This window comes from Dipodomys spectabilis, unplaced genomic scaffold, assembly GCF_019054845.1.
Source record: "Dipodomys spectabilis isolate Male_0828 unplaced genomic scaffold, ASM1905484v1 ptg000669l, whole genome shotgun sequence".
In the NCBI taxonomy this organism is placed as follows: Eukaryota; Metazoa; Chordata; class Mammalia; order Rodentia; family Heteromyidae; genus Dipodomys; species Dipodomys spectabilis.
Genome location: NW_024871346.1, coordinates 6,270,281 through 6,292,559, shown reverse-complemented (window position 1 = coordinate 6,292,559; position 22,279 = coordinate 6,270,281). Strand labels below are relative to the sequence as shown.

General features: G+C 49.5%; 1 protein-coding gene across 1 annotated transcript; it reads right to left on the bottom strand.

The window, feature by feature from the left end:
* Window positions 1–1,713: 1,713 nt before the first annotated feature.
* On the bottom strand, window positions 1,714–2,967 carry Tbcc (tubulin folding cofactor C). Its single transcript, XM_042671912.1, has one exon. It carries the CDS (start codon window positions 2,918–2,920, stop codon window positions 1,889–1,891), a length of 1,032 nt encoding a protein of 343 aa, XP_042527846.1. The 5' UTR covers window positions 2,921–2,967; the 3' UTR covers window positions 1,714–1,888.
* Window positions 2,968–22,279: the final 19,312 nt, after the last annotated feature.

Below are 22,279 nucleotides of genomic sequence, written 5' to 3'. Positions count from 1 at the left end.
ACATACTTTAAGATGCTGATTTTTTTTGGGGGGGGGGGAGTGGTGGTGGGGCTTGAAATCTGGGCCAGAACACTGTCCCTCAGCTCTTCAGCTCAAGGCAAGTGCTCTACCACTTGAGCCATAGAGCCACTTGCGGCTTTTTCTGCTTATGTGGTGCTGAGGAATAGAACCCAGGGCCTCTTGCATTCCAGGCAAACACTACCACTGAGCCACCTTCCCAAACCCTAAGAAGCTGAATTTTAGCTGGGCACCCGTAGCTCAAGCCTAAAATCCTAGCTACTCAGGAGGCTGAGATCTGAGGATCACGGTTTAAAGCCAGCCTGGGCAGGAAAGTCTATGGGACTCTTATGGCCAATAAACCACCAGAAAACTGGAACTGGCGCTGTGGCTCAAGCAACAGAGGACTCGCCTTGAGCTGTAGTGCTGAGGGACAGCGCCCAGGCCCAGAGTTCAAACCCTATGAATGACAAAAAAAAAAAAAAAAAAAAGGCCGGGCGCTGGTGGCTCACGCCTGTAATCCTAGCTACTCAGGAGGCTGAGATCTGAGGATCGCGGTTCAAAGCCAGCCCGGGCAGGAGAGACCGTGAGACTCCTATCTCCAATAAACCACCAGAAAACTGGAAGTGGCGCTGTAGCTCAAGTGGTAGAGCGCTCGCCTTGAGCTGAAGAGCTGAGGGACAGCACCCAGGCCCAGAGTTCAAGCCCCATGACCGACAAAAAAAAAAAAAGTGAATTTGGGCCAGGTGCAATGTGGCTCACACCTGTAACCCTAGCTACTCAGGAGTCTGAGAGCTGAGAGTCATGGGTCAAAGCCAGCCTGGGCAGGAAAAGCCCTGGAGACTCTTATCTCCAACTAACTGCCCCCAAAAAGCCACAGGTGGAGTTGTGCTCATTCGAAAGTGCTGTTAGTCTTGAGCATAAATGCTCCTGGGCAGCACCCAGGCCTGAATTCAAGTCTCAGGACAGGGAGAGGGAGAAGAAATTGATAGTTACAGGCAGAATTGTTTAGAAAGACAAGTTCGGAGATTATTACAATTACTACTAAAGGAGGATAACATTTTCCAACTATCAGATTGGCAAAGAGCCAAAAATGACAGTACTCTATATACTGATAAGAAAACAGCCTTCCCAGGACACTGCTAGTGGGTCTAAACTGATAAGCCTTCTCAGGAATGCAGTAGGATACTACCTACCAGTATTACAAGCATTAACTCTCCCTGCTAAGGTGACTGAAATCTGAACATCAGAGCTCAAACAAATCTGGGTGACTCAACTCTAACCAACAGGAAGTTGTAATCAGAGGTGTAGCTCATTGTAGAGGGCCACCCCGGTGCGGGAAAAGCTAATCAAGAGTTGGAGGGGCCGGGCTGGGAATGTAACTTAGTGGTAGAGTTCTTCTCTAGCATGCATGAAGCCCTGGATTCCTCAATACCACATAAACAGAAAAGGGTGGAAGTGGCGCTCTGACTCAAGTGGTAGAGTGCTAGCCTTGAGGACTGGCAAATAACAAGAGTTCAAGGGTCAGAGTTCAAGCTTTTGTACTGGCACAGAAAAAAGGGAAAGGGGAATAAAAAGGCTAGATTCAAGTTAAAACCAGGAAGTAAACTGAAAAAGTAGACAAGCCCCAGTGGACCACCATTTAAAAAGGTGACTTAAATCATTAGTCCTCTCCTATTGCTTCAGATTACCGTAATAAAAAGTTCAAAAAACGCGTTAGAATCATCATGAATTTATTGGATCACAAGTTAGGGGCCTCCTGTGATCTCAAGCACGAAAATACCGTAAATGCACACAACATGACAACAATATATAAACTTTCGTTAGCAGCAGCCATGCCCACGAGGCGTGTATTTGGTTAGGAGTGAAGACCAGGGGCGCCGGCTTCAGTCTAGTCGCACGGGATCTCCCGCTCCTCTTCGGGAAGAATACTCCAATTCGGGGAGGCCACACCCCGGGCCAGCCAGTTAAAATCATCCACGTCGTTCCAGTTATTTCTGCTCCGATCTAACCCGGAGCTCTGGAAGTCCTGCTCGATTCCGGGGTAGCTCCAGGTATACGGGGCGAACTGGATCCGGCTGCAGTCCTCTACGATGGCCCTGCTGGTGACCTGCAGGAAGATGCGAGTGTTCTCGGTACTGTGCACGCGGAGCTGCTGGCAGGCCACGACCAGCACGCAGTCCGTGCAATTCTCCAGGAACACGGAGGTGGACACGGGCCCGCACAGCACCCGGCAGCCGTGGGCCTGGGCCAGTCGCAAAGTGTTGGGGTTGCCCAACAGCTTGACCGTGCAGTCTCTCAGACCGCTCAATAGGACGTCGCGTTGGTGCAGCTCGGCGCCTCTTTTCTCCAAGACCTGGGACGCCAAGTTGGAGAAGCCACAGGCCCAGGTGGTCTCGGAAGCCGCCTCGTCGCCGTCCTTGGAGGACAGGGCGCTCGCGGGCGCCGGGGCCTCCGGAGCCGCCTCCACCCGCGCGGCCCCAGCGGCCGGGCTCTTCCGGGCCTTGAACGCGAATCGCTTCTCCGGCTTCAGCTTCTGGCGCCGCTGGGCCAGGGCGGCCTGCAGCTGGACCAGCGTCTCCTGGCCCTGCCGCAGGTTGTAGGGAGACAGGAACCGCACTGAATCGTTCAGGAGCTTCCGCAGCCCCTGCAGCCGCTCGGCCGCCTCCTCCAGCCGCTCGGCCGCCTCGTCGCCCCGCAGAAGCTCCTCCACGGCCGCCCGCTCGCGGGCTAAGGTGGAGGTGAAGAAGCTGCTCTTCTCGTCTTCCACTTCTTGGTTCTGCCGACTCTGCTTCCGCCTCTCCACCTCTAGCTGCCGCTCCTGCTCGCGTCTCTGAAGCCGCTCCGGCACCATGGTGTAGTCGCGCTGCGCTCCCGGGTCGCTGTTGCCCACGGCGGCGGCCGAGCAACCAGCAGTCTCCATTTTATACGCGAACTGCTGCTCTCCGGCCTCTCTTCCTCCGGGCGCGCCCTCCGCAAGGCCTCCCACCAACGTGCTCTGCGATTGGTCAGCCTTGATGACGTAAGGCCGTCGGCCCGGCTTTCTCCGCCGATTGGTTGCTCGGCGCCCGAGGGGCGTGGACGCGGAGGCGGGGCCGACTGACAAGGGGGGGTGGGGAGACAAAGGTCCTTGTGGATGGGTGGGGTGGGAGGCAGGCGGGGGAAGCTTTTTTTTTTTTTCCCCTCTTAAAGGGGCAGGACTTATATCCGGGATTGTGGGGTGAGTTGCAGCAGCGGCAGCTGCACATGTGGGTTTGTTTATAAGAACAAGGTTAGAAACTTGCAGGCCTCCCCCTCCCCCCAGCTCCCCCTACTACCCCCCTACAGGCCGCGGATCCGCCGCGGGGAGGTTGGGAGGAATGTGTGCTTGTGGCCGGTGGGGGGGGCAGGTAGTGGTGAGAAAGATGGGGGGGGGGAATGGCACCTCCCGGGCCGCGCCAGGGAAGCGGCGGCTGGAACAGCTGGCTGGGGAGCCGCTTGCATGCCTCGGGGGTTTTTTCTCTTCCTTTCCATCACCCCTTCCCCCAATCCATTCTTGCCGCCCTCCCCCCCTCCCGTCCTTCCCGCCCTCCCCCTTCCGCGGCAGTGCGGCGCGGCCTGGGGCTCCCGGGCCCCCGCGGGCGGCTGGTGAGGCGGTCGCAGGCGGGGTCTCCGCGTGGGGGAGGCCGGGCGCCGCACCGCAGCAGCCTCCGGGGCGTCCGGGGAGTCTAAAAACATGAGAATATACATTTTGGGGGGGGCACTTGCTGCAGTCGGAGGGGGGGGAGCCAGGGAGGGGGAACCTCCCGCCCTCCCTCCAGCTCCGTCCACGCCCTGCGCAGCTGGGCGCCGCTGGCCTCGCGGGGCGGAGACCCCGGCCCCGGGCTGCGCGTCCCTCGGCGGGGCCGCGGGTCTCGGGGAGCGGGGCGGGGGGGGGGGCGCGGGGGGAAAACGGAGCCCCGTGCGGGGAGCGGTGGGAGGGGTCTGCGCCGGAAGTGCGCGGGCTCAGCCGAGCGGGGCCCCCGCGCTGCCAACCGGCCGCCGGCGCCGCGCAGGCCGCCGCTGGCAGAAGCCCAAGGCGGCGCCGCGGCCACGCCGGCCGCGTGCGGGCCCGCGGAGCCCGGGGCCCTCGGGACCCGGCCCGCCCTTCCAATCCCCGGGGTTCACCTCCTGCACCCCACCCCCGCCCAGCCCCCTGCGTCTTTAATGGAGGTGTTGTTTTTTTTTTTTAACTGTCCCAAGAAACCGCCGGACCCGCATCGCGCTGCGGGGAGAAAGGTGCGGGAAGCCAGAGCCGTTGCGTGACATCGGCGTCCAGGCTGAGCTCCCCATTTTCACCACCCACTCGCCTCCTTCCCCAACCATTAATAATAATAATTCGTAATAATACACCCCTCGACACAAACTCCGGGTAGAGGAGGGCTTTCCTCCGCAGCGCCCGGCCCAACCCGGGGGGCAGCCGCCGCCCCGCGGGGGGCCCGACGGGCGGCCGCCCGGGAAACGCGCCCGGAAACCGCGGCGCCTAGGCTGGCGCGTGCTTCGTCCTCATTAGTTTGGTTCCCTGGACGAGATAGGTGAGGCTTCGTTGTGTGCCTTTGTAAAATTTCCTTCCATGAAGCAGTTTTATTTCGCCAAAGTCTGAATCTGTGTCTGGTGGCAGAAACGCAGCCGATGATCTTGACCAGGGCCTGTGGAGGAATGCAGTAGCTGTCTTAGGAAAGGTGGACATGTGGTGGTGGTTTGCTGGGGGGGTGGGGGGAGATGGTTGTTCCGGTACTGGGACTTGAACTCAGAGCCTGGCACTCCTGCTGATCTTTTTTCACTACCACGTGAGCCCCCAGCTCCACTTCCGGCTTTTTGCTGGTGGAGGTGAGAGTCTCTAGGACTTTCTTGCCCTGGGGCTGGCTGGATTCAAAAGGTGATCCTCACTCAGATCTCAGCCTCCTGAGTAGCTAGGATTACAGGTGAGCCCCAAGTGCCAGGCTATCTTGTGGAGTTCATCCAAACCTTTGATAAAACCTCTGTAAGGTTTAGAGGAGATTTCTTTATCTGACTTGCTACCTTTAAGTTTTTCAGTAGCTAAACCTGCCTCCCTGGAGTGAAGAAAGTTTGTAGCCAAAGAATACTGGACTTGGGGTTTGCAGAGTGAGGTAGCATTCATAATGCATTTGGCTGTGTCCGGAATTTAATGTCACACATTCGTTCAAGAATTTCACTTCTGCTCATTAACAGATTTTTACATAGGTCTGTAGACCATAAGATTCTAATTTGATAGTTGGCTTCTTTGACTTTGTTTTTCTTTTTTTTTTTTGGGTCCGGTCATGGGGCCTGAACTCTGGACTTGGGCGCTGTCCCTCAGCTTTTCAGCTCAAGGCTAGCATTTACCACTTGAGCCATAGCGCCACTTCCGGCTTTTTTCTTTTGGCTTATGTGGTGCTGAGGAATCGAACCCAGGGCCTCATGCATGCAAGGCAAGCGCTCTACCACTGAGCCACCTTCCCAGCCCCTGATGTTGTTTTTCTTAAAGCTGATCCTGGGAGCTCAGAGCCTAGCGTACTTGCTTGGCTTTTTCAGCTCTAAGCTGGCACTCCCACTTGAGCCACACATCCACTTCTGGTATTTTGCTGGTTAACTGGAGATTTAAAATCTCATTGAATATTCTGCTTGGGCTGACTTAGATCCAGGATTCTCAGATCTCAGTCTTCTTAGTAGCCAGGATTATAGAAATGAGTTGCCTGCACCCAGCTCTGGTTTAAACTTTGAAGAATAGCAAAAGATTAATTGCTCAAACAGGGTTTTTTTTTTTTCGGTCGTGGGGCTTGAAGTCTGGGCCTGGGCGCTGTCCCTCAGCTCTTCAGCTCAAGGCGAGCGCTCTACCACTTGAGCTACAGCGCCACTTCCGGTTTTCTGGTGGTTTATTGGAGATAGGAGTCTCATGGTCTCTCCTGCCCGGGCTGGCTTTGAACCTCGATCCTCAGATCTCAGCCTCCTGAGTAGCTAGGATTACAGGCGTGAGCCACCAGTGCCCGGCTTGCTCAAACAGTTTTAAGAAGACTAAATAGCTGGGGCCAGAGGTTAGGGATGAAGCTTCTGGAAACACTTGAGTTTTGAGGGTTTGCAGGCCTCAGCAAAGCTGCAGGTCAAGGTAGATGGTCACAAGGGACTATAGAGCTACCTTCCTGCACTGGAAGCTGTGAGGAGGCTCAGAAGTAGCTGGTTGGGTTTGCATCCTCTTCTGATATTTGAGGGCTGAGGGTGCAGCGCGTGCTCCCAGCTCATCTCAGGTAAGTGCAGACTGTGGTGGAGGGAGAGACGGAGATGCGTATGCATGCGTTGCACGGGAAGGTGATGCGGAGTGCAGGCTGAGTTCTGCTGCACAAAGAGGGCTTGTTGGAAGAGCGCTGTTCTCCCATAGACATCTTGAGAAATGAAATAATTCACAAATGCCGTGAATGTTATTAATAATAATAATTGTTGCTGTTGTTGAATGTGTGTGCGCCAGTCCTGGGCTTGAACTTAGGACCTGGTGTTTTCATCCAAGGCTGGGGTTCTACTGCTTGAACCACATCCACATTAGTTAATTGGAGATGAGAGTTCCTTGGATCTATGATCCTCACATCTCAGCCTTTTTTTTTTGGTCGGTCATGGGTCTTGAACTCTGGGCCTGGGTGCTGTCCCTCAGCTGCTGTCCCTCAGCTTTTCAGCTCAAGATGAGCGCTCTGCTACTTGAGCCACAGTGCCACTTTCAGTTTTCTGGTGGCTTATTGTAGATAAGTGTCACGGACTTTCCTACCTGGGCTGGCTTTGAACTGCGATCCTCAGATCTCAGCCTGCTGAGTAGCTAGGCTGACAGGTGCTGAGTAGCTAGGCTGACAGGCATGAGTCACCGGTGTCCAGCTTCCTCCCATTCTCCAGTTCTTGCACTTTCCTGTTCCAAACTTCTCCCAAGTGTTGTTCCTGCACCTCCTGAGTCCCCGCCCCCCTCCCTCCCCCCCCAGCCTGGCAGTCAGCCTTGTCATGGCACCCCTCCAGCCGCTTCTCACAGATTGTACCAGCCATGCGCCTACAGGACACTCTTCCATGCCTCCTGGACTTCTCCCTCGTGAGTTCCTACTTGTTCCTCCATCCTCTGTTCTGTAGCAGCCTCTGAAATCTTCCCCACACACAGCAGACACCCTGCACCTCTTGCTTTGGTAACAGTAGCCAGTGGCCCCTTGATACAGTTTCACATGTTCGTGTGAACCTTTGCCCAGCTTCATCCTCCTCAATTAAGGAGGATGGGGACCGTGTGTCTTCTCGGCTTTGGCAGCCCGAGGCCTCCCTGGCGTGGTGCCAGCGTGGTGAGTGCTTGATAAGCAGCTGTTAAGTGAACAGGTAAAGGGTGCTGAAGGGGAGAAGAGAGCCGGGCAAATGTGTTACTCTCAGAAGATTCTGAATCTCTGTCACAACAAGACATGCTTCCCAGCGGTCCTCTTTTACTGTGCCCAGGCTGGCAGTGCCAGTAGTCAGTATAAAGTTGGCTGCCATCTTGAAAGTGTTGCAGCTGTTCCGTGCCTACTGTACCCTACATGTACATGCACTCTGTTTGCTGAAAGACGAAGGGGCGATGCCTCCTTCAAAGCCAGCCGAGTCTTGGGGGAGACTCATCTCCAATGACCCACCAGAAAACCAGAAGTGGTGCTGTGGCTCTAAGTGGTAGAATGCTAGCCTTGAGTGCAAAAAGCTCAGGGACACCACCTAGGCTGTGAGTTCAAGCCCCAGGATACACACACATACAATGCACAAGGCCCATGGTTCCATACCCAGCATCACAAAACCAAACATTCTGAAGCTCTAGCTCAGGCGCTTAGTGACACCCATATGTGTGTGTGTGTGTGTGTGTGTGTGTGTGTGTGTGTGTGTGGTGTGTGTGTGTGTGTGTGTGTGTGTGGTGTGTGTGTGTGTGTGTGTGTGTGTGTGTGTGTGTGTAGCCTGGCCAGACTCCTGGGTTTGAGCCCTAGCACTGAAAACCAGCTTGCAGAGCAGTTCTGTTAGGAAGTGTTAGTGTGTACAAGTGTTTGTGTAGTGGATAAAGGGACGGGATTTTTTTTTTTTTTTTAATGTTGTGACTGCTTGATATCAGTAAAGAAATAAGGAACTCCACAGGCCATTCCTGCCCAACGTCTTGTCAAATGGTGTGGCCAAGGCCTTTCCCTCCTTTGGTTTTGTGGAAATGATGGTTTGCTGACAAAAGGGAAAGACAGGTGGCTCGAGTGATACAATGCCAGCCTTGAGTGAAAGAGCTAAGCAGGAGCGCGAGGCCTGGGCGCCGGCCCCGGGACAGGCACAGAAAGCAGCAGCAGCTCCAGGAAGAAGGGAACGCTGCGGAGGAGGTGCGGTAGGACAGGTGGCAGGAGGCACGGAGGGCTGTGGCCCAGCTGTGAGGTCTCTGGGGAGCAGGATTTGGGAATTCGAGAGCTGGGTAGCCTGTGGGAGGGAGGTGGCAGCGGGTGAGGCACCTCGCCTGCCTCTGCATTTAATCCTGGCCGGCTGCGGTTTTGTTTTTTTTTTCTATTTGTCTTAAGAGCTTACCTCCCTTAAAGTGATAAGCTTCAGCTGTGTCTGGAGAGTGAAAGACTGTGCCAGTGGAAGGAAATCTGGAGTGGGACTTAGGATGGGAAGAGAGGCTCTTGACAAAAGCATCGATTCTTGAAGGTCGGAGCCACTTCAGGTTTACCAGCATCAGATGGGTGGCCAGGTCTGTCTCTGTAGAGTAATTCTACAAGGAGCTCTGCCATATTCTTTTGTTTGGGGTGCTAGTGGTAGGGCTTGAACTCAGAGCCCTCAAGGCTGGCACTCTGCCATTTAAGCCACACCTCTGGTTCTAGCCTTTTGCTGGTTAATTGGAGATAAGTCTCTCAGATTTATCTGTGTGGACTGAGTGTGAACCTTGAACCTCAGATCCCAGCCTCTTAAGTAGCTAGGATGACAGTTGTGAGCAGCTGGCACCCAGCGTGCACCGCAGTTGTTTTTTTTTTTTTTTGTTTTGTTTTTGGGTCCGGTCGTGGGGCCTGAACTCTGGGCCTGGGCTCTGTCCCTCAGCTCTTCAGCTCAAGGCTAGCGCTCTAGCTCTACCACTTGAGCCACAGCAACACTTCCGGCTTTTTTCTTATGTGGTGCTGAGGAATCGAACCCAGGACCTCATGCATTACAAGGCAAGCACTCTACCACTGAGCCACCTTCCCAGCCCCCGCAGTTTTTATTTATAAGTTTTTTAGAAGGGATGCATTCATTGCCTCCTGGTGGCCACCACGAGCAGAACTGTGCCCTCTGGGCTCTGCCTGCAAAGCTTGAGGTGAGCATTTCACCCAACCCCCCTAAGATCCTAGGAACATTTCTAATTTGGGGGCGGGTGGTACTGGGGTTTGAACTCTAGGCTTCACAGTGGCTGTTAAGCACTCTACCATTTAGCCACCCTCATTCCCTTTTGCTTTTCGGGTACCATTTTTTTTGTGTTGGGACAGCATCAGACCATAGATCCTCCCACCTCTGCCTCTTGAGTAGCTGTGATTACAGCAATGAGCTATTGTGCCCAGCCTTCCTGGAACATTCCTTAGTGCCACCCCCACTGACTGGAACAAGACAATGGCTCCTGCTGGCTTGTTGAGTATCTGCTTCCTCTATGGCGGGTGCCGCCACCTGTTTAGACTCAGTAAATGCTCATTTAATGTATTGATGCAAGATGCTGTAGTTAGCCGGGTGCTGGTGGCTCACACCTGCAATCCTAGCTACTCAGAAGTCTGAGATCTCAGGATTGTGGTTCAAAGCCATCCCAGGCAGGAAAGGCTGTGAGACTCTTATCTACAATAAACCACCAGAAAACTGGAAGTGGTACTTTAGCTCAAATGGTAGAGTGTTTGCCTTGAGCTGAAGAGCTCAGGGACAGTGCCCAGGCCCAGAGTTCAAGCCCCACAACCGACCAAATGAAAAAAAAAAAAAAGATGCTGTAGTGAGCCCTATGGAGGGAGTAGGAGGAGAAGCCTTGTCTCTGAGAGGCTCAAAACCGAGGGATAAACATGAAGACCATTGTTGGTAAGCATGGGCACAAGACAGCAGTGTGTTATCAGGGAGGAAGGAGGATCAGTGGAAGTCCAGGGAGGGAGTGAAGGGAGAAGGGCAGGTAGGGAACAGGCTGGAGCAAAGGGTACCAGGCAATAGGAGTAGTGGGAGCAGAGCTGGGCATTAGTGGCATGTGGTGAGCCTGGCAGAATGCCCATGGCAAGAGCCAGCATGGCTGGGAAGGGCTGGGCCTGCAGTCATTCTAGAGGCCCTGGGAATCTATCATAAGTGTGTGTGTGTGTATGCGTGCATGTGCGCATGCACCCACAGGAGTATGTGTATGCACACACAGACAGGCCAGAACTGGGACTTGAACTCAGGGCCTGAGCACTGTTCCTTACCTTTTTTGCTTAAGGCTGGTGATCTACCACTTGAGCCACAGCTTCACTTTAGGCTTCTTGGTGGTTATTTAGAGTTCAGAGCCTCATGGCTGGCTTCAAACTGCAAATCTTCAGATCTCAGCCTCCTGAGTAGCTAAGATTCCAGGCGTGAGCCTGGCTCATCAGAAGGTTTTGAGCTGCAAGGAGGCATCTGATTTGTGTTCAGGACAAGAAGGTGAAGAGGACTGATTGGAGGGGGGCAGAGCCCTTGAGAGATGCTTGCTATGGTTCATTGGGTAAATGACAGGGCTTGACCCAGGGCAGTGAAAATGAAATGGAGGTTGTTCTAGAATGATTTATAGTCTCAGGCCAATCTGTGAATTTATAATGGGCATGAACTTACCCAGCCACTAAACGAGCTGGCTAGAACACAACTTTTAAAACTCAAGGGTATTAATAATCAAAGAATTACTCCTTGAAAATAGAGTGGAGATCCAAAGAATTAGATGGTCTGACTCACTCTACAGCAGACAATAAAGGTTGGTCTCTTGTGTGTGAGCTGTTACTCCTGAGAGACTGGGCCTTCCCTACTGGGGGACCTGCTCCCCTGGGCAGCTCTGGGTAAAAGCTGGCTGGGGAACTGGGAAATTGGCTCAATGGTAGAGTGCTTGCTTCGCATGTATGAGGCCCTGGGTTTGATTCCTCAGCACCACATAAGCAGAAAAAAGCCGGAAGTGGCGCTGTGGCTCAAGTGGTAGAGCGCTCACCTTGAGCTGAAGAGCTGAGGGACAGTGCCCAGGCCCAGAGTTCAGGCCCCATGACTGACCAGGAAAAAAAAAAAAGCTGGCTGGCATTTTTGGTTACAGGAAAAGGAGCAGGTTTAATAAGGACTGTTGAGAAGAGGGAGTCATTCAGAGGCCTGGAATCCCAGCATTGAGAAGGGGGGGGTGGCGGGCGGGGAGAGAAGCCAGTTACAAAGTGAGATTCCATATTACAAATTTTAGCTGGGTACCAGTGGCTCATGCCTGTAATCCTAGATATTTAAAAGCTGAGACCTGAGCATCATGGTTTGAAACCAGCCCAGGCAACAAAGTCCATGAGACTCTTATCTCCAATTAACCTCCAGAAAACCCAAAGAGGGGCTGTGGCTCAAAGTGGTAGAGCCTTTGTCTTGATCAAAAAAGCTTAGGGATAGCATTAAAGGCTCCTCCCCACCCACAACCCCGAATTTTTTTTTCCAAAGGAAAGAAAAAGGCTGTGGCTCAAGTGTGGTGCTCTCTCTCTCTCTCCCTCTCTCTCTCTCTCTCTCTCTCTTACACACACACACACACACACACACACACATACACACACACACACATACACACACACACACACATACACACACACACACACACATACACACACACACACACATACAAGGAAGAGAACAGAGGGACATAGCTAGGTATAGGTAGCTTGGTAGTACAGAAGTTTTCTAATGTGACTAAGGCCCTGAATTCCAAACTAAGTACTACAAGAAACTCAAAACCCTCAAATCATATTGTGACATGCCCAAGAGCAATCCATAAAGTCCCTCATCTACCAGATCAAAGTCCCCTAATTAAGACATCTGGGTCTATGGACCCAGATCCCCAAAAAAGCCTACACCCCACTGAGCCTGGGTTCGTTGCTGCCCTTCATGTTGGCCTCTCTAGCTTCCTTGGCTTTTTTTCCTTTTTTTTTTTTTTTTTTTTGTTCCAGGACAGGAACTTGAACTTAGTACCTCATGCCCTCATTTGGCTATTTTGCTCAAGGCTGGCATTCTACCACTTGAGTCAGAGCTCCACTTCTGGCTTTTTGCTGATTAATTGGACATAAGAGTTTCACAGTCTTTTCTGGCCCAGCCAGCATCAAACCAAGATCCTCAGATCTCAGCCTCCTGAATAGCTAGGATTACAGTTGTGAGCCACTGGTGGTAGGCTCTTTTCCTACTTTTCCTATCTGAGCCTAGTGAGAGGTGGGGCTGTACACACTTGGGTAGAGCTTCTGTGTGCATCTGCCCAGCAAGAAGGGGGTGGAGGTGGCCCTTTCTGAGTGGAAAGGAAAGGTGTTTTTCTTTTCGTTGCTGTTTGGTTGTTGTTTTTGTTGTTGTTGGTTGAGGGGCTTGAACTCTTGGCCTGGGCACTGTCCCTCAGCTCTTCAGCTCAGGGCAAATGCTGTACCACTTGAGCCACAGCACCACTTCCTGTTTTCTGGAGGTTAATTGAAGATAAAAGTCACAGATTTTCCTGCCTGGGTTGGCTTTGAACCGCGATCCTCAGATATCAGCCTCCTGAGTAGCTAGGATTACAGACGTGAGCCACCGGCTACAATGACTGTTTAAAATTGATGCCAACTCAGGGTTGAAACCATTTGCCACACCTAGCCCTGGGAATTGGCCAGTAGATGATGCAGAGAACACAAGCTAAAGCAATGGAAGTATTCCTTCTTTGATATTCTCACTTCTGCATTTGTCAACAGCTGTGCAAACTGCCGGAAAAGGTGCTGACTTGGCAGCAGTGTGCACAGACCTTGGGGACAGGGCAAGGTGGACACAGACATGAACAGAACTGTTACTGTAGAGTGTAAGAAATGGGTGAAACTGGGTGCCATTTGTTTACACTTGTAATCCTAAGTACTCAGGCTGAAATCTGAGGATCACTGTTAGAATCTAGCTCAAGCAGGAAAGTCTGAGATTTTTATTTCTAATTAAACAGCTCAAAACTGGAGGTAGAAGTATAGCTTAAGTGGTAGAGGACCAGCCTTAACTAGAAAAGGTCAAGGGAGAATCCAAGGCCCACACACTGTGCGTGCAGGTACTGGGGCTTGAACTCAGAGCCTTGGATATAATATATATATATATTACATTATATATGTATGTATTATAGATATGTATATATATATATATATTTTTTTTTTTTTTTTTTTTTTTTTTTTTTGCTGGTCATGGGGCTTAAACTTGGAGCCTGGATGCTGTCCCTGAGCTCTTTTGCTCAAGCATGCTACCACTTTGAGCTATAGTACCACTTCCAGTTTTCTGGTGGTTAATTGGAGATAAAGAGTATCATGGGCCAGATGTTGGTGGCTCATGCCTGTAATCCTAGGTACTCAGGAGGCTGAGATCTGAGGATCGAAGTTCAAAGCCAACCCAGTCGAAAGTCCAGGAGATTCTTATCTCTAATAAACCACCAGAAAACCAGAAGTGGACTCTGTAGCTCAAGTGGTAGAGCGCTAGCCTTGAGCGGAAGAGCTCAGGGACAGTGCCTAGGCCCAGGGTTCAAACCCCATGACCAAAAAAAAAAAGTGTCATGGACTTTCCTGACCAGGCTGGCTTTGAACCTTGATTTTTAGATCTCAGCCTCCTAAGTAGCTAGGATTACAGACATAAGCCACCAGCCCCCGGCACAACAACAACAACACACAACAACAACAGCAACAACAACACACACACACACACACACACACACACACACACACACACACACACACACACAGCGCTGCTGGCAGGATAGAAGACCTCTCAGCAGAATTGCCATTTGAGCTGGGACTTGGGAGAATGGTAAGCTTGTCCCAGAGGAAGAAGGGCACTTCAGCCGGATTTCCAAATTAGAATGTGTTTGTTCTGGGACAGAGTGTCGGATGGGACCATGGTGTAGCAGGACAGGCATGACTAGAAATGCACCCAGGGAGATAAGGGCCAATTAAACAGTTGAAAGTACACATCTGGGCTGGGGACTGGTAGAGCATGTACCTAACACTCATGAAGGTCCCTCCCCCAATATCTCCTTTGTCCTCTTCTTCCCCCTCCCCCCTCTGGTTGTGGGCTTGGGCTTGGGGTCTGTATATCCTGGTCATAGAGCTTGAACTCTGGGCCTAGGTGCTGTCCCTGAACTTCATCACTCAAAGCTAGCAGCGCTCTTATCACTTTGAGCTGCGGTGCCACTTCCCATTTTCTGGTGGTTAATTGGAGATAATAATCTTAAAGAGTCCTAGGGACTTTCCTGCTCAGTCTGGCTTTGAACTGCCATCCTCAGATCTCAACCTTCTGAGTGGCTAGGATTACAAGCATGAGCCACTGGGTTATTGGTTTTGTTTTTGGTTTTTGTTTGTTTTTGCCAAACTTGAACTTAAACTCAGGGGCTTGAACTGGGCCTTGAACTCAAGGCCTAGGTACTGTCCCTGAGCCTCTCTGGTAGGCTAGCACTCTACCACTTGAGTCACAGCACCACTTCTGGCTTTTTCTGTTCATGCGGTACTGAAGAATCAAACCTAGGGCTTCATGCATGCTAGGCAAGCACTCTGCCACTGAGCCACCTTCCCAGCCCCTCGGTTATTATTTGTAGCCTCATGCTCTCACTGAACTCCATTCTAGCCCAGGAATCTGGATTTGTATGTGTGCTGTTACTGGGGTTTGAACTCAAGACTAGCACTCTACCACTTGAACCACAGCTCTACTTCTTGCCTTTTGGGGTTTAAATTGGACATAAAAGTCTCACAGACTTTCCTGCCTGGGCTGGCTTCGAACCACCTCCTCAGATCTCAGCCTCCTGAGTAGCTAGGATTACAGGCGTGAGCCACCAGCATCCGGTGGAAATCTGGATTTTTACTAAGTTTCCCGGTGCTGGGGTGCTAATAAGAGCATGATGCTTTGGGATTTAGAGAGGGGATTTCTGTAGTTACTTAGGTAGAAGATTGATGGGAGGTCGAGCAAGAGAGGAGCACCATAGGTAGGGAGTGCGAGGTACTGGGGTTGAGGGAGAATTTTGGAGGTAGGGTCTATGTTTGAGGCAGAGAAGACAATGAGGAATCGTAGCCAGTCCTGAAATATCCAGGAGGGCTGGTGGTCCAGGCTAAAGGTACGTGCTACAAATGCAGAGATTAGAGGAAAAAGAGCAAATCAGATGATTACTTGAGTTTTGGGACCTGCATGTAGTTAGACAGGAAAACTCATCAGTCTTGTCCTCTAGGCTTATGTGAATGATTCTGTTACTCTCTGATTGTCTTAGATCTGAGGGCCACATAGCTTAACTCACAAGGGACCTATTGATAAATCTACCCAATTAGTAGGTGCTTGATATGATTCGGAGTGAGGGAAGCATATCAACATTTTAAGATATAAGAGTGTTCGATGTCTGGGAACTGCGGGAAGGAGGGATGTGAAAATCTAGGAGTAAAAGTATTCGGCATCCACAGGGATATTTCATGTCCCCTTCTGTTTTTTGTTTTTGTTTTTGTTTTGTTTTCCTATTCAAATAAGCATGTGGCTTTTTTCTGAGGTTAGTACCTCATGGGAGTAATTCTAGCTACTGAGGCAGCTGGAATCCATGTGGTCAGAGGCAGCCTGGACAGAAATGTTCACAAGACACCATCTCTATTAATCAGCAGCAAACAGGGCTGAAGAACTGGAGGCTTGACTCAAATGGTAGAGCACCAGCTGTGAGGGATAAAACCATGAGGTTCTTGAGTTCAAGCCTCAGTACTGAGGTAGAAAATATAATGTGGCTTTGTAATGATCAGTGTACTCATGGCACCTACATAGAGTATCCTACCTTCTCTGTATTTTTTTTTTTTTCAGTGTGGTGAATGTATCTTGGAACCTGCCTAGTACCTTGTTAGCTCCTTGCCTTTGTCTTGCAGATATGTTGTCTCTTAGAGTGGTTTCTTCTTCAGATGTCCTGGTTCTTAGTTGTTTTGTTTACGGAAAGGACACCCACATTTGTTAAGCAAACCCTTTTCATGGGCATCCTGTTTTTGAGATGGACATGCACATGCACTAAGCTTTGTACTCAAGGTTAGGGCGCTGTCCCTTAGCTTTTTTATTCAAGTCTGGCACTCTGCTACTTGAGTTACGTCTCTACTTGTGGCTTTTTGTTTGTTCAGTGGAGATAAGAACCTCACCAGTTTTGGACTGGCTTTGAACTGTGATCCTCAGAGCCACCAGTGCCCAGTGGTAAACTTTCTTTTTTATTTTAGTTTTATTTTTGTTGGTTGTGGGGCTTGAACTCAAGGCCTGCGCACTGTCTCTGAGCTTTTTTGCTCAAGGCTAACATTCTATCACTTTGAGCCACAGCTTTACTTCTGGTTTTTTGGTGGTTAATTGGAGATAAGAGTCTCACAGACTTTCCTGCCCAAGCTGGCTTTGAACTGTGATCCTCAGTTCTCAGGCTCCTGAGTAGATAGGATTATAGGCGTGAGCCATTGGTGTCCATCAGGGGTGGACTTTCTTGTGTGTGTGTGTGTGTGTGTTTTGCCAGTCCTGGGCACTGGCACTGTCCCTGAGCCTCTCTGTGCTCAAGGCTAGCACTCTACCACTTGAGCCACAGCACCACTTCCGGCCTTTTCTGTTTATATGATACTGAAGAATTGAACCAAGGGCTTCATGCATGCTAGGCAAGTACTCTACCACTAAGCCACATTCCCAGTCCAGAGGTGGACATTCTTATGAGGCCTCCTGACGTGACTGACCCCATTCTCCTCCCTCTGCTGAGACCCACGTGGAGCAGAAGTAGGACCGCCCTGGCTAGGGAGCCTGCTAGAGTGCACTGAGACCCAGGAGTTGGGAGACAGAGTGGCCTGGCCGGCCTGGCCGCCCACTCACCTGTCTGCCGTCCACCCCCTCACCCACTCTTCTTTCTGGGGAGACAGACTGGATATGTGAGGCAGGAGGCCAGTAGGAGTTGGGATTTTTTTTAACGGCTCCGCTGTGTTGTATTACCTCTTTATCCTTATAGTGGAAGCTTGTAGGAGTTGAGATTAAAAAAAAACAAAAACCTGTCAAGGAAAATAGCCAACTTGAAATATGTCACGACTGGAAAAGCCTTAGTCTTACCATGATGAGTTAAGTTAGATGTCAAGCAGAATAATAATGTAGGCAGGATAGTGAAACATTTCTAATCCAATACATTATTTATTGCTTTGAAAACAATTGCTTTTTTTTGGGGGGGGGGGTGCTGGTCCTGGGGCTTGAACTCAGGGACTGAGCACCTTCTCTGAGCATTTTTGTTCAAGGCTACCACTCTATCACTTGAGCCACAGTTCTACTTTGGCTTTTCGGTGTTTAATCAGAGATAAGAGCCTAGCGGATTTTTTTCCTGCCCAGGCTGGCTTTGAATTGCAATTCTCAGATCTGGATTACTAGCTCCACATTACTTTTTTTTTTTTTTTGTTAGTCCTGGGGCTTGAACTCTGGGCCTGGGCGCTGTCCCTCAGCTCTTCAGCTCAAGGCGAGCGCTCTACCACTTGAGCTACAGCGCCACTTCCGGTTTTCTGGTGGTTTATTGGAGATAGGAGTCTCACGGTCTCTCCTGCCCGGGCTGGCTTTGAACCGCGATCCTCAGATCTCAGCCTCCTGAGTAGCTAGGATTACAGGCATGAGCCACCAGCGCCCGGCCCATATTACTTTTAATAATAACAATAACACAGCAGTAACAATAACTACTATTTTTAATATTTGCTGTATGCCAAGCACTATTTTGTGTATTAACACTACTCTCCTCAAACACCTCAGTTACATATATTGCTATCTCCATATTACAGATACAGAAACTGAGGTAAGAGGCTGGGAATGTGGCTTAATAGTAGAGTGCTTGCCTAGTATGCATGAAGCCCTGGGTTCGATTCCTCAGTACCACATAAACAGGAAAAGCTGGAAATGGTACTGTGGCTCAAATGATACAGTGCTAGCCTCCAGCAAAAGAAGCTCAGTGTCAGGACTGGCAAAAAATAAAAAAGGAAAGAAAAAGAAAGAGAGAAAGAAAGAAGGAAAGAAAAGAAAGAAAGAAAAGGAAGCTGAGGTTAGGTAAGGGAAAGTTAAAAAGTAGGCCAAGCTGAGCACCGCTGTCTCACACCTGTAATCCTAGCTACTCAGAGGCTGAGATCTGAGGATCACAGTTTGAAGCCAGCCCTGGCAGAGAAGCCCATGAGACTCTTATCTCCGATTAACTGGCAAAAAGCCAGAAGTGGCTCAGTGGTACAATGCCAGCCTTGAACGAAAAAGCCAAGCAAGAACATGAGGCCCTGAGTTCAAGCCCCAGTATCAGCACAAGAAATAGAAAGGGTGGGGGGGCGGGGAGGGAGAGAGGGAGGGAATGGAAAAGGTCAGGATTCCAGGACTGGAAAACAGCTGTACTAGGACCAGCTGGATTTGAGGTGGACTCGGGAGTGGGGTGGGGGAGGGGAGGGGAGGGGAGCCAGAGAGTAAAGCAATCGAATGCTGGTGTCTGGATGCAGTAAAACCTCAGAGGTGGCAATGAGAAACCTAACTGGCGAGATGGGCCGCAGCTCAGGAGGTTATATATTTTTGTGGCCAGTCAGACAGTGGTTTCATGTGGCGGCAGGAGAATTGTTCTGTTGGATTAGGAGGTAGAGACAACACTCGTTTCTTGTATTCGTATGCATCTTGGAGTCTGGGCTGCTTTTTCTTTATCTTGAAAGCATCCATTGTGAACTAACTACCTGTGGAGTGTGCTGCTGGGCCCATAGAGCACATCCAGCTTGCAGACATTGACCGTGGCCCTGGAGGAGCTTCCTATCCCGGGGGAAAGAGGAGAGAAGAGATGCCTCTCCGTTCATAGAATGTGAGCTGAGCTGGCGCTGCGGTGCCGCGCCAGGGTGGAGAGCCCGCCTAGGATGCGGGCTCCGCGCTCCTCACGTACATGCACAACTTCCTGTATCCTTAAAATAACTCTTAGAGGTGGATGCCAGGCATCTCTCGGTTTTATAGATGAGGAAGTTGAGGCTGTGAAGGGTGAAGTGACCTCCCCGAAACCACACACCTGCTGAGTGACAAGGTGTGATTAGCACCCCCTCACACTGATGGCAGAGCCGGGACCGAAGCCCCAGATCAGCAGTACCTCTAGAGGTGCAGTAAAGGTATGCTTTCATGTGCACTGAGCAGTTTTCAAGTTGTTACTTGGTTAACAATCTGTAAAACATGTACTGACTCATCTGCTGTGTTGTGGTGTTTCTGTGGTCGTGTACAACGCTCAGTACAACTGCTTCATCTCCAGCAGTTGCCCCCCCCCTTATTCTCTCCCTCTCCCTGTCTCCCTCCCTCTCTCCTTTCTTATTCATTCACTCATTTATGTCAGTCTTGGGGGTTGAACTCAGGGCCTGGGCACTGTCCCTTAGCTTTTTTGCTCAAGGCTGGCATTCTACCACTTGTGCCACAGTTCTGCTTCTGGTTTTCTAGTGGTTAATTGTAGAGAAGAGTCTCAGGGATTTTCCTGCTTGGTCTGGCTTTGAACTGCAATTTTCAGCCTGCTGAGTAGCTAGGTGTGAGCCACTGGTGTCCAGCATCATTTGGCCTCCTGTTCTGAGAAGGGCCAACTAGACAAGGGGATTTTTTTTTTGCCAATCCTGGGGCTTGAACCCAGGGCCTGGGCACTGTCCCTGAGCTTCTTTTGCTCAAGGCTAGTGCTCTACCACTTGAGCCATAGCTCCACTTCTGGCTTTTTCTGTGTATGTGATACTGAGGAATTGAACCCAAGGCTTGCTTCATGCATGCTAGGCAAGCACTCTACCACTAAACCACATTCCCAGCCCCACAAGGGGAATATTTGAAGAGAGAAAACAAGATTTTTTTTTCAGTGCTAGGAATTTAACCTAGTCCTAGATCCTTACACCTGTTAGACTCACCGCTCCCCCATTGAGCTGCCCCCCCAACCCAATTTCATTTCTGTTGTGTGGACATTGGACCTGTTTATTTGGAGCCAAACATATGCTACAGCATTTTGATTATGCTGACATTCTCCTTTTTTTTTTTTTTAAAGACTTTTCTAGATCACATATACAAGAATTTTGTATATAAAAATGATAATGCATTGTATGTATATGATATATATATATACAATATTGTATATCATATAATTAAGTTGTAGACAATTACAAATACAATTAATATCATTTGCACACAGTGAAGCCATTTTAAGAACTTTCCTCTTTAAAAGTTTCCTAGTCATATTCTGGTTCCCAAACCCTATGTACAACACAGTTTTACATTTTGCACACAAAGGCATCTTTTTAAAAAAATATGAAGTTTCATCACTGTGCAGGAAAATATACAATGCTGCTTTTCTTTTGTCGTCTTGTGAAGTGATTACAGTTTCAGGGGTTCCCGGGGAGTCAGGTCCTTCCCATGGCGGCTGTTGCGGTGCTTTGCAAACCCCTCCCTCAGATTTAAAATTAGATTTGACAACTGGCATTCTCAAAGTAGGTCTTGACTGGTTGGGCGGTCAGAGGGTATCCCCTCTTCTGTGCAGTGCCACACTGCTGGACTTGGTCGTTTACTTTGATGCAGAAAGACTGCTTGTTCACAAGATCCCTTTCAGGCCTGACCAAAGGGTGAGTTTTGGAATCAAACAGACTTGAATTCTCCCAATTAACACTAGTAGTGACCTCAGGCAAATTACCTGGAAATGGGGAGGCGCCTCAGCTACACAATCAGGATAATTGAAGCTTTTTCTTTAGGTTGATTGTAGGCTCCTGTGATGATACCAATAAGTAGCAGAAGACAGGTGGCACTTAGTAGGCCCTCAGTAAGAGCACTACAGTGCTCTCTTCTGATTTGAGCATTCTTTACGAAGATTGCCACGTCCTGGGACTCCATAAATTCACATTTGTTAAGTCATTGCTTTTTTTAAAAGATTAATTCATTTTTGAATGGTAGGTAATATTTGTGTATATTTATGAGGTATAATATAGCCTCTTTATATTTATATCTATGTATCTGTATAGATCTATATCTCTCTGTCCACACGTTTGTATGGTGGTGGCAGCGGTGTAATCGGTACAGTCAGGATTCTGGTTTGCTTGAGTTTTTGGCTGGCCTGGAAGGACAGCTTTCTGAAATCCATTAATATTGCCCTGGCCTTGTGGTATAACAGCTGTAATACTTGCTTGGTGGGCCTTAATTGCAATGAATAATCCATGGACTCTTTTGAAATGCAATTCTTCAAAATGGGTATTATAATTAAATTCTAGCCAATCCAGAGCCACTTTAAACCATGTTTAAAAGTTTTCCCAAGCCAATTAGAACACTGGTTGGTCTAACCATCCATTGGGGAGAAATATGTGAATTTATGCAGAGATGGCTGTTGTAGGAAGGCCTAGGCTGAACTGGAAGCTAATCACCTTCTGATGACACGCTGTCACTCAGTGGATTTGAACGTCATTTAAAAAAAATACAAAGCGTACTTTATAAATAATGATGGAGTAGCAGATATGTTATTGTTGTGTTTTATAAAAAGGTCTTCTGTTGAATATGACATTGTATGCCAGTCTTGACTTTTTTTTTTGCCAAATAGTACAAGGGTACAAGTACCCTTACTTAAGTAAGCAGGGTTCATAAAGTATATTTTGGTGCTGGAGATTGAACCAAGGATGCCGCTGGCATCCTAAACACACACTGAGCTACACCTCCAGCTCTACCAAAAAAAATTTTTTTTTACTGACTTATAAGGGGATATATAAAAGAATAATTGAATTTAAATGCTAAATCTAGGAATTATTTTCTTTAGGACACACCAGGTACCTGGGGGACAGGGTTTCATAGTAATCCACATTACCACGGGCATCATGAAATAATTGTAGAACATTATTGAGGCTTACATTTGTATTTCTTACACCTGAGTTACACTGTTGTACAATTAACCTTTTATCCATTTTTGATGTTTATTTGAACAAAAAGACAAACTAACCTCCCACTGTATTTTGTGGGCATTTGTAGTTAGCAGACTGGAAAGGAGCTCTCTTCCACTTCAGGCTATGATAATTAACATTTATTTAAATGCTTTGGCTACTTGATGGTTTCTGGGGAAGCCTCAACAATTGGAGATTTGAAGCAGGTGGTAATTATACTTGGGTCT

Excerpts from the sequence above, each read along its gene's own strand:
- Tbcc (XM_042671912.1), bottom strand. The coding sequence starts at position 2,920 with ATGGAGACTGCTGGTTGCTCGGCCGCCGCCGTGGGCAACAGCGACCCG.